At 39.9% G+C, this 12556-nt stretch overlaps 1 protein-coding gene across 7 annotated transcripts in view; it reads right to left on the reverse strand.

Annotated features, from left to right (window-relative positions):
• LOC129253464 (HEAT repeat-containing protein 5B) overlaps nt 1–12556 on the reverse strand; it is a 63155-nt gene that overhangs the window by 10367 nt on the left and 40232 nt on the right. For 5 of the 7 annotated variants that reach the window (XM_054891851.1, XM_054891847.1, XM_054891844.1 and 2 more), the window contains 6 exons: nt 10697–11119; nt 10457–10604; nt 8900–10374; nt 8550–8823; nt 3516–3548; nt 52–927 (listed from right to left, as the gene is read on the reverse strand). In XM_054891851.1, coding sequence (XP_054747826.1) covers nt 52–927; nt 3516–3548; nt 8550–8823; nt 8900–10374; nt 10457–10604; nt 10697–11034 — 3144 coding nt within the window. In that variant the 5' untranslated portion in view covers nt 11035–11119. The remainder of the gene's footprint in view (nt 1–51; nt 928–3515; nt 3549–8549; nt 8824–8899; nt 10375–10456; nt 10605–10696; nt 11120–12556) is intronic. The other 2 variants (XM_054891850.1, XM_054891849.1) reach the window with 1 other exon arrangement.

The following is a 12556-nucleotide window of genomic DNA, read 5'->3' on the forward strand; positions in this document are numbered from 1 at the left end:
ATAATTACTCCCAATTGATATTCGTATGCATACTTTTATCCTTGCACTTACCTGCAATTCTGGGCCCACGGTTGTAATGAGTGCATTCAAAACACGTCCGATGCACTGGTGCACGTCGACATTGGACTGCGGCACAGCGAGCAATAACTTCAAACACAATGATAATGTTGCCTCCACATAACCACGAAACATTGGCCCGCCAGAGTCAGCGATGAGCGCCAATGCGTACAGCGACCAAACCTGCACCACCGGTGACGAAATATCTTGCGCTAATGCCAACAGTATCGAAACGCTGGTGTTCAAATGATGTGACGAGCCCATGCCGCCGACGTAGCGATGCAAGCAGCCCAAAGCAAGTGAGTGGCCAGTGCGCGTAACAACATCACGTGCCGACTTCAGTTTGTCAAATGAATTTTGCGCCAATTCGGCGGTAAAGCGGGAGTCACCTACAACTTGCGCCATTCGACCAATTGCTTCACCGGCGGCGCAACGTAGTGTGGAATTGGTGCTTACCAAAGCGGCCACAACCAAATTCGTAGCACTCTTCTTCACATCCTCCTGACCAATGCCGCTCTTGCTGTCGGTAAGACCCTTTAAGCCGCTCAGCAATGCAGTAAAAATATTCATCTGTACTGCTTCTTGACGGCTACTCTTCGCTTGACGTATACACTCGGCGAAATGTTCCAGCATTTGCAGGCGATGTTTATTAGCCACTTTCGGAAAAATTAGACCAAACAGCGTGACGGACATGTCGATGACAGCAACGCCCAATGGCAAGGGTCCAGGACATTGATCGACCTTGTTTACGTGTGTATTGGAGACAGCCACGATAGCGGCAGTGCCCACCAAGCCACCGATTGGTGGACGATATAAGCAGCAATGATCATGCTCAAGCGCACCCGACCCGGCAGCACTGTTCGGCTGCAGCTGTAGAAAAACAATGAAAGAATCAAAAACGTGGAAATCATTTAATAGCAAATAAAAATATCATTTTTTTCTACGAAGCGAGCGGCTTAAAGTTTTCTTATATTAATTGTTTTGAGATATTTTTAGGGAACAGAAAAACTCGTTCGGCAATCGAACTACACAAGGCGCATTCATTGAAGGTGGTGGCACTAAACCAACAACAATATTTTTTACGTTTGATTGTCACGGCAAACGATTGGCAAAATAGACAACAAATAATGAATTCGCCTTGTTTCACTCTGTGCCGACAGGCACCGTGTTCATGGCGAAAAAAAAACAAATCAGCTGTTTTACCGATACCACCTTTAATAGATTCGCCTTGGAATTTCATATTTAATTCAAATGTGGCCGAGGAGAAAAAATTTTTACACGAGAGATTGAATGTAGCCGAGAAAGCTCAGTATATTGAAATATAAATCTGTGCATTTTGAGCAAATGTACTTGTTTAACAATGTAATTTTTTTTTTTTTTTTTGCTCAAAGGTAAGATTTTTGAGCTTTCTTAACAGCATTTACCAATTTTATTCAACTTTGTTTAAATGGATTTTTAGAAGAGATATAAAAAACTAGTTCGAAATAAAGTATTTTGCTAACACTCTACAGATTTTCATACACATATTTCAAAAAATAACATGTGGTGAGAAATTCTTCGTTTTAAAACTAATTTACCAGGTCATCGTTTACTTGAATAAATTTTATCTCTTTCGACTCAATAACTATTAACGAACTAATAACGAAAGCATTCAAACAAAGAAAGAAAGCATTCAAACAAAGAAAGAAATACGAACTTAGATAAAAAATATACATATATATTAAGGGTGATCAGATTGGTGGTACTTCTCCCAATAGGGTTTTTATTGACAGATCACGCGTGACTACGTCAAACTAAATACATACATAATTTTTTGAGTATTCATTGAGATTTCTTCATGGAAAGTTTTACGTCTCAACAACGTTTACAAAGAGTAACCTGAAGCCATTCAAGAACACCCATGATATCCATTGAAAACAACCGTTCAGTGCGGCCTATGGGCTGGAGGAATCATTGTGAGTGGAGTGAATGGCGATTGCTATCGCGCCATGATAAACGACTTTTTGATGCCGGAAATTGAAGCCTGTAAATCTCCACAACATTTGGTTCCAACAAGACGGTGGACGGCGCTACTTGCCATACAGCCGTGAAACAATGGATTTACTGCATCGTCGTTTCGGTGAGTAATTTATTTCTCGTCTCGGACCAGTGGATCGGCCATCAAAATCGAGTGATATCACGCCTTTGGACTTTTATTTGTGTAGGTATGTAAAGTCTAAATGCTTTGTGGATAAACCAACTACGATTGCGGCATTGGAAGCCAGCATTACTAAAGTTATTCACGAGATACCGACCGAAGTCCTCCAGCGAGTAATTCAAAGTTGGTCCTTACGGATGGCCGAAGTACGGCTAACACTTGAAAGGAATTATCTTTAAGAAATAAATGGTTCATGGTTCTACACAAAAATAATAAAGATTTGCATAAAATTCCGTTACCTCTAAATTGATCACCCTTTATATTAGGCCGGGTCGATTTGTGGGGAGGCAAAAAAATCGCCCATTTACTCTGTAAAAATCATATTCTAGGGATCAAAATAAGAAACTTTGCCAAAGGAACCATACCTCTAAAACGAATTCTGATGTCCCCCAATTTGGGTTGAACTTTTTAGTGTCTTTTCTCATGTAAAGGCCAAAAATGGTGATATTTTTAAATGGTTGTATGGGGAACCCCCCAGGGGAGTTCCAGGGGGTGTGCCACTGGCATGGGTGGATCGGCTGTCCAAAGTTAGTGGGGGTCGGTCATACATTTAGACTCGATTGGAGCACTCTAAATGGGTCAAAGTGGGATTTTTCGTTCGACCCAAATTGGGCGACATCAGAATTCGTTTTAGAGGTATGGTTCCTTCTGCAAAGTTTCTTATTTTGATCCCTAGAATACGATTTTCACAGAGCAATGAGCGATTTTTAAATCGACCCGCCCTACTTTATATGGAAAATTAAAAAGTTCAGAAAAATCACATGCTTCCATGATAAAACAACAACAAAACTACACGAAAAATTTAACAAAAGGCTGCAAACGAAAAAAAGTACAATAGTTTCAAATTAAACGGAAGTGACTTTGGCAGAAAGAAAAAAGAAAATGGCATTCCTTGGCAAAAACTCTTGGCTGCACAAAAGGAACAAAAGACAATGAAACAAAGGTTGAGCATTGCTGGAGCGAGTGCGGAACAAAAAGCAAAAACAAATACACACAACCTTTATAAAAAAGTATAAGAAGTGATAAATTTTACACACACATACTTATGTATGTATGTATGCATGTAACAAGACCACTTTTCGCGTTGAGGTCGTGCCAAAAATAGAAAATAGACGGCATATCTAAAGCATGAAAAATCAAGAAGGTGCCAATAAAAAATATACAAAATTCAACAACGCATTTTACATACATACATGAAAAGAAAATAAATCGTACAACAGCAAAAGCAACATGAACGTTTAACAACAATAACAACACTTACATGCTCGCCATCGGATCTACGATTAGGTTCCATCTATTTTCCGAGATTAGCACAGAAATTATGGCGCACAGAGGCAGTTGTTGTTGGTAGCAGTTGCATTGATATTGGCATTGGTGGTTGCGACGGGAATGTTAAGTTGGTTTTTTGTTTGATTGTTTATACGGTAGTGGTAGCAGTGTAGTGGGGAAGTAGTTATTTGTAGTTAGATACATTTTTACGATTATTTAACAAGTAAATTTCACGATATTTACACATCCATGAATAAGAAGTTATTGGGATTTATTTTGATTTTTAAATAAGGTCAACAGGTTTTTTTCTTGTTTTGTTAGACGTAGTTGTTGATTATCTTGTTCAGTATACGCTAAATATTGTTTGGGGAAAAAGAAATGCATTATTTTTTGCGCGAATGGTTTAAAACTGTTTTATGGTCGATCTTTAGCTCCTGGGCGATGCTACGACTACTAACATGCCGCTGAACTTCGATTACTTCCATGATTTTATCGACATTTTCGATATTTGCGACATTTTCTTTAACATCAAAAATGACCGGTAGCGACAAAACCAAAATTGGACGTAATTAGCTGTTAGAGTATCGACACCATAAACACCTTTCACAATTTCAGCGGTCTGACTTGCATTTTCGCCTTTTTTAAATGTACCGAATTTTCTCTTTATTGACTTCTATTGTTAACACCCTGTAGCTCACAACAGGTTTTCACTTTGCTTGTCACCTTGACAACGAGCATAAATTTTAAATTGTTTGATCGATCACTACAGCCACCTACCGAGAAAATAATGGATTTCTTTTTCCCTAAACTAATATATCCATATACTTAAAGTTATCAAGCAAAGACCCACACCCACACAAACAAACCGTGATAATTTATTTCTGTGCCCCAAACTACGCCCATATTATATTTACAGGGTCCGGCACTCGAAGGGTAACCAACGTCAGATCGCTCGCGCATCAGCTGTCTGTTAGTTGGCTAAATGGCAGTCCAGAGTACTGTTTACATGCGCGCGGAAGCATTTTGCCCAGAGTAAACGCGAAAAAAGAAAATCAGTAACGGATTTCAAACGTGTGATTGCATTATATTTGGCTGGAAAATCACAACCCGCAATTGTTCGTGAGCTCGAGCACCTTAAAGTAAATAAAGTTTTTGTTTACCGCACCATTACTCGTTACAATGGTACAAACTGCAACGTCACGTGAAATGGTTCAAAAAGTGAAGAAGCGAAAGAACTGAAAATCGCTGACCGTAGCATCCGCCGCATATTGAAAAATAATCTCAAAGTCAAGCCTTACAAGATCCGAAAGGCGCATGATCTCGCACCAAAGCAGCAACAGATCAACCTTGAGAGAGCGAAGGAGTTGCTTCGCTTGGCCGAAAACGGTCAATTTCCGAACATTGTGTTTTCTGAACATGTGTTTTTCAAATTAATCAATTCGTAAACTCCCCAAACGATAAGGTTAATTTGGCCGCCGTTCATACGACAATTTGAGTCATCGATTGGCCACCAGGAGGCAGCTCGCGATTCGTTTCTGGACCATCTCAAGGCCATAGTCAAGGCAAAAGGTGGTCATATCGAGCAAAGGTAAATTGATTCTTAATTTAGTATTATTTTCAAACAATTTTTAATTTGAATTGAATAAAAGTAATTTTCCAAACTTAATTTATGGCCTTTTAAATTGGTTACACTTCGATGTCGAACCCTGTATGTATATATACAGTATTGGCCAAAACTAAAGCACCCCCTAATGGCATTTCAAATAATGTCAAATAACTCAATAAAACAACATCGAATATTACTTACTTTTACACCTTGTTTCTTATTATTATCTTGTTGATTAATAAACATAACAAAAAATTTTCAACATTTCTTATATTAAAAATTAAATTAAAAAATATTAATATTATTCAAAACTTGTCTGGACAACACTAAAGCACCCCGCATTAAAAGCGAAAATAATTGTTTTTATTCTTCAGTATTTTGTACTAAACCCATTATTTTTGATAACTTCAGAACATCTTTTTGGCATAGAAGATATTAGGTTACTAATAATTTCCGCAGAAATGTTGTTTAACCGCTTCAAACAGGGCTTCCTTTGTGCTGCAATTTTCCCTATTAATTTTCGAATTTACAATCTCCCACAAATTCTCAATGGGATTGAGATTGGGAGATTGAGCTGGCCAGTCTAAGACCTCTATAGCATTTTGCTGTAACCACGTTTTACAGTGCCTAGAGGTATGCTTCGGATCATTATCCTGCTGGGACCTCCATTTCAGTGGCATTTCCTCCTCAGCGTGTGGTAGCATTACATCTTTAAGGATGTTTGCGTACATGAAACGGTCCACAATTCCCTCTATTCGATGAATAGGCCCGATACCCTGGCGAGAGAAACAACCCCAGACCAAAATGTTCCCCCAACCATACTTGGTAGTTCCGATACAATACTTCGGATTTAGTCGCTGTTGCTTTGGCCTTCTTACTCGCCTTATTCCATCTGAATGTTTCAAATTATATTTGGATTCATCAGAGAATAATACAGTTTTCCATTTTTAAATTGTCCAATTAATATGCAATTTTGCAAACTCGAGTCTCGCTTTTTTGTTTTTGGCGGAAATAAATGGCTTTCTAGCAGGTCGTCGACTGAAAAGTCCGGCCTCCACTGCTCGTCTTCTGAACGTTCTAGAACTTACCGGAAAACTTAAATACATTTTTATTTGTTCAGAAGAGACTGTGGGATCACTCTGAATTTTTCTTTTAGTCCTGGAGTCGTTGTTGTAACAGCATGTTGTTGTAACAGCATAAACATTCCCCATACTTACATACGGGGAATGCTGCTGGAGTGACAGTCCTTGACCGGATATAAATCCGGGTCGTTTCGGTAACGTAGAACCGACTGTCGTGGAGTCGTCTTGTCGTGTAGTCTTTCGTGGCCTTCCTCCACTATGGATTGCAGAAATAGATCCCATTTGTTCAAATTTTTTATAAGTACTAATTTTGTGTCGCGATAAACCACTTTGCCAATCACTTATTGTTTTATTTTTAAATTCATTTGAATACGCATTTCTGGTCATATTTGCTGATTTCCCGTATGAAATGTTTTGTAAGTCCGCACGTGTTTTGCACAAATTATTCTAACGAACTTTGACTCAGCTTTAAATACCGTTAGGAAGAGAAATTAACTTAAAAACAACAAAACAAAGCCGTAGTTAAGAAAAAAAAATGTGGGGTGCTTTAGTTTTGACCATTCAGTTTTTAAATAATATGAACATTTCAATTTTTTTTCAGTATAACCAAAACGCTGTATATTTGGTATTATATTTTATAAATACTTAAGTAACAAGAAAACACATGACATATGTATATGCCATATTTCAAGATGTTTGATTGAGAGATTTAGCATTATTTGAAATGCCATTAGGGGGGTGCTTTAGTTTTGGCCAATACTGTATATATTTAACACCCTTTATTGGGTGTTTGGCCAGAACTCCTTCTCTTATTTGTGGTGTGCGTCTTGATGTTGTTGTCGTTTTTTATGAGCTTTTTTCATGGCAGAATACACTCAGAGGTTTGCCATTGTTTGCCGAGGGGCGACCGCTATTAGAAAAAACTTTTTCTATCATTTGATATTTCATGCACGGCGATTCGTGGCCAAACACCTAATACAGAATATAAGTGCGATTTCACATGTATCTACAGGAAAGTCTTCGTTTATCTTGAAAGCAGCATTAACACCGACAACAATGTCAACCTTGAAATCCAACGGGGAATGTCTCTTGCAACTTTGGGCTAAGTAGGCAAGGCTCCAGAAGGCTCGCATCATGTCCGTCCTAAGCTTGGACGATGACAATATCCGATGAGGCGTCCCTTGGAGTGTTTGAGAGAAAGATTCTGAGGAAAATTTTTTGGCCTTTGAACGCTGACGACGGCGAGTTTCGCAGGCGATGGAAAGATGAACTGTATGAGCTCTACGACGACATAGCGCAGCGAATAAAGATCCGTTGGCTGGGTCATGTCATCCGAATGGATACAAACGCTCCGGCTCTGAAAGTAATAGATGCCATAGCAGCTGGTGGTAACAGCGGAAGAGGAAGACCTCCTTTGCGTTGGGAAAGATCAGGTGCAGAAGGACTTGCTTCACTTTATTAATATAGACTACGAATATAAATTAAATCACGTCATAAATACGACTTTTAAAAATATCTCCCTAGCGGGTCCAAAACAAGTCATAAGTCTTCTGATGCTTGCTTACAACTCTCCAAGATAAGGTATAGGGTATAAACAAGCAAACAACCTGCCATATAGTTTTGGAGCTAATATCGCCCTTAAAGAGGAAGCCATAGACGTGAGTATGGTTGTAGACTCAAATTTGCCCCTTTCTATGCCGTGTTTAACAACTCGACCTCTCTCTGAACTCAGGTGCAGAATTGAATGTAAATAGACTGAACATCAACTGGAGCTTGACTCGTAATTATACCGAGAAATCATCTTGAGAGATGAGCATCATTTCAAGATTATATGAATAAGCCAATTACCGCATCTAAAGTCAGAACCATCCTCACAAGGCTCTTGGAGGTGTCATTATATCGAGAAAAAAATCACCGTTTAGACCTGTTTGTAAACCGGAGCCAATTTTGTACTCTATGGTGATTAAATGGCCCCCGCCTTTTGTCAGTTTAAGGAAACATGAAAATTTCCAAATCATTTAACAGCATAACTAAATCTTTATATTGAAGCTGTAAACCGTTTAAAAAATAACTTCTGCTCTCTATATATATCTCTCTCTCTCTTGCTCCCACTCTCTCTCTCTTTCTTTCTCCAACTCTTTCTCTCTCTCTCTCTCTTGCTCCCTCTCTCTCTCTCTTTCTTTCTCCAACTCTCTCTCTCTCCCTCTCTAAATATTTATGAATATCATTTCGTCATTAAACGTTTATAACAACAATTAACTGGATAATATCAACAAAATTAATATCCAAGCATAAAGAAATTCAAAAATTTATATTTCAACAATACAAACGTAATTACCTGGTCCTCAATAGTTCGATGATCTGTCTCTTGCAGCCAAGTGCCCAAAATAATAGAATCATCTCCATGACAAAGTGCACGTAACAAAGAGTTCGTTGTGTTAGCTGGATTTTCAGAGAGTGTGAATTCGGCTACAAGCATGCGCAGCAGATGTGTATACGATGACTCCAATACGTTCGGTGGCAGCAGAGAAAGCGTCTCATATAGCCGTAAACGCACCATAGCTGCGGGCGCCTTCAATTGCGTGCCATAACTTTTCAAAACCGATGAGAGGCTAAATGTGTCACAATAGAAACGTAGTTTTATAAATTCGCAATTCTATGATTGAAATGATTCTCAATTTTACTCACTTCACCAGCATGGCGAGCGCACTCTCGATGGGAGTGAGCAGGCGCCGTGTTATATCCTCTGTCACCAGATCTGGACAATTTAGCAGGAAACTGTGCATCACAGAGAGTGCACCAGCACGTCCCTCCAAAGTTACCTGCCAGGTAAAAGCATCACCGCGCGCTTTCTCCGATTCAAGCTCCTTATTGGAACGCGGAAAAGAGTTGCGCCATAACAATAGCATACGTGGTAACAAGCCTTTAACAACTGGCGAACCAAGCGTCATTATGGCACCGATTAGCAGCCAACCCGCTTGTGTACGATTCAGGGACATGCGACTATTTTGGGATGCGGAGCGCAATAGTTCCTCAGCCGTATTGAATACTACTTTGCCTTTGGTATGCGGAATGCCGAGCGGAGAGTAACGTACGCTGCCCAAAATTGACGCCAAAGCTGCACTGTAACCAGCTATTGCCTCAGGTGATGAACGCATCTGCTCGATTGCGTCGACGAAACGATCGATTAGTGGCGTGATTTGGCTCGGCACCGCCACACAGAAACAACGCAAACACCAGGCAGCAGCTAAACGTGCTGCGGCGCATGGATGCACGAGCACTGCGCAAGTCGCATCAATAGAGTTCAGGGTGTGATCATGCAACAAACTCTGGGCTGTGGTGCCCAAACCGAGCACAAGCGAACCCAATTCTTGTAGAGCGCATACCAATAGGTGTTGACTGAAAAGCGTTTCTTGATTAGAATCCTTCGCATTCTCCGGATTGAAATCGATCGAATTCATTTGCTTAGCTACAATGTGTATGAGCTCCTTGCAGGCTGATGTCTGTGCTTTTTCGCCAAGCATTTTACCAATAATCGAACGAAGTATGAAGTTGATACATTTACGTGAATACACAGCATCGACGTGTGAGGAGGCAGCTTTTGGATTTGCTACCAAATCAAGTACATGCATTAGAAAAGTGCTTAAATTTCGCTCCAGCCAGACGCTGCCCATAAATTGTACGAACACCACGTACGAATGTGTGACGCCAACACGCACTTCACGATTTACGCTCGAACTACCTTTGATAATCTCGCCGGTACCCTTTAAAAATGAAACACCCCCACGTAAAAAGCCAGACATTAATATGCCCAAAGCTTCGTCCAATGAAACAGTGCGCGCTTGATTCTTTGTAGATATGGATTGACCTGGTTTCTTGTTTGAGCCCTCTGGCGGTTGTTGCGTAAAGGCTAGTAGCGTGCCAAGCAATTTGGCCACCGCACACCGCACCTCATAATTGCTGCCGTCAAAAGCGCGAAAACAAAGTGAAGCCAAACTCTCGAGCTCTGTTTGATAGAGGAAAGGCGCGTGATTGATCATCTCAAGCACGCATTTGGCAGCCGCGACACGTACCGCCATCACGCGATCTGTGAGACAATGTTTTGTCGCTTTGTAAATATCCTTGTGCACGTTCGAGATGGCGGTCCCCATGCCAGCGCAAACCTACATTTCAGAAAAAGTTTTGGTAAAAGCAGGACGCGGCGAGCAAATATTGCAAAACTAGGTATCTGATTGTGATGCATACCTTTTCCAGTGTAATCATGATTTCGGCACGTGCCTGTGATTCGGCGTTGCGCAAAGTGCGTATAAGAATTTGGACCGTTTCCTCATAGGAGCGACCCATCATACGACCGAGTTTTTCATACATCGAACCTAATACACAAATAGCGGCACTAAAGGAAAATATTATCGATTTTTAATGAGGCACATTACCGGAGAAAGGTTAAAATATATGTTACTATTTGATACACAAGTAATAACTCACAGTTTTGTTGGTAAATAGCTTGGTGAATCATCCTTGTTCTTCAGTATGTCATTACAAGCATTCACCGTATCGAACAGCATAAAAGTATCACCAACCGAGAAAAGTGTAGCCAAGCAGCTGGCTATTAATTTGCGTGTCGGCGGACCTGGTGATCCGTGAATATGTTCGGTCAATTGTTGGACCAACTTCTTTTGACAACCCTTTATGTCCGATTTCTGTGCAACCGGCAGCACTTTTTCCAAGTAGCGCAGCCATTCGAAGACGAAGACCGGCCGTTTTTGTTCCGGCAATTGTTTTAGCGCCCCCTCGTTAAGAGTTAGGCTATGAGATAGTTCCATTTCATCGATATACGGCTCGGCGCCGTTTTCTGTGTCCGCTTCGTCGATGTGGCTCGTATCGTGATCGTCGTTCCGAATAAAAGATCTGCAAAAAAAAAATAATAATTAAATCAACCTCAATTAATTACAATGAGCAAAGTGAATTTGATGAGCGAATGCGCTAAAGTTAACCATAAATGGCGATAAGTAAACATACAGGGCGGTATGGCGGTGTTAGGGTGATCAAGTTTTAAAAATGTAACACACACGGTTTTATCAATTTGAGGAAAAACGCTTCTTCCGATCCGTTAAGTTTGTCTAGACCTTTGCCAACAAATTCGGGAGCCTACACTATTATATTGTCTCTTAAGTGCAGGAAGCCTTCAAACACATATAGAGGTACTTCACAAGTTGTCATAAGTGTCACATTCCTAAAGCCCATAAGTCCTAAAGTCGTTAAGGGTTAAATAAATGTTTAGAGGACTCGAAACCACAATCGATTATTCTTTAGCGGTGTGAAAATTCATAATAAGACTCCATTTGGGAACCTTCTAAATATAAAGGGTGGTTAAATTTCAAGGGCCGATGTTGAATGTGAACCACACCTAAACGTCAACGACACCGTTGGACTTCTTTCTTTGGGGTTATTTGAAAGAAAAGGTGTACGTCGATAAGTCAGCAACAATCCAAGAGCTAAAGGATGAGATAATTCGGCACATTAACGGCATAGAACCTCAATTGCCTCGGCGTCATCGAAAATTTGGACCATCGGATGGAGTTGTGCCGCCGAGGCCGCGGCGGCCATTTGGCCGATATTTTGTTCCATACATAATTGAGCCATACCAATCTATACTAAATATAAAGATGAATGTCTGTACGTTGTCCGCGCATCACTACGAAACGATAACACCAAATGACGTAAAAATTTTTATACATTCATATTTTCACCCAATGAAGGTTATAGGCATGTTTTTATGATAGAACTCCCTTCCCACAGCCCCCAGGCGGCGCCACCACTCTCATTCGTCACTAATAATCGAATATTTGCTTAAATTTAAACTAAAAAATCTTAGTTTTTCCTATTTCCCACTATTTATAGCACACTCTAGACTTCATAATCCGCATAAGCGGTTCAACTATGACCCAAATGCAAAGTTCAAAAACGGTTTGAAATAGAAAAAATAATATTATATTAATAATAAAAAATTATTTTCTATGAAACTATTGTTTGTAATTCTTTTATATACATATCCTAAATCCCTCAAAACTACTCCTACGCGAGCAGGGCCGCGGGTTAAAGCTAGTATTATCATAATAAAGAGAAATTACAATAATTTCTTAAAAATCTTGTATTTTATTCAAAATCAAAACCGGCCCTTGAAACTTAATCACCCTTTATTTTTAACCATTTAAAGTTTATGACATCCAACAATACAGCACTTACGACAACCGGTTATCTTAATAATGTATAAGCAACTTTAAAAAAAAAATAAATAATTGGCGCGTACACTTCTGTTAGGTGTTTGGCCGAGGTCCTCCTCCT

The sequence above is a fragment of the Anastrepha obliqua genome, chromosome 1 (genome assembly GCF_027943255.1).
Source record: "Anastrepha obliqua isolate idAnaObli1 chromosome 1, idAnaObli1_1.0, whole genome shotgun sequence".
Classification (NCBI taxonomy): domain Eukaryota; kingdom Metazoa; phylum Arthropoda; class Insecta; order Diptera; family Tephritidae; genus Anastrepha; species Anastrepha obliqua.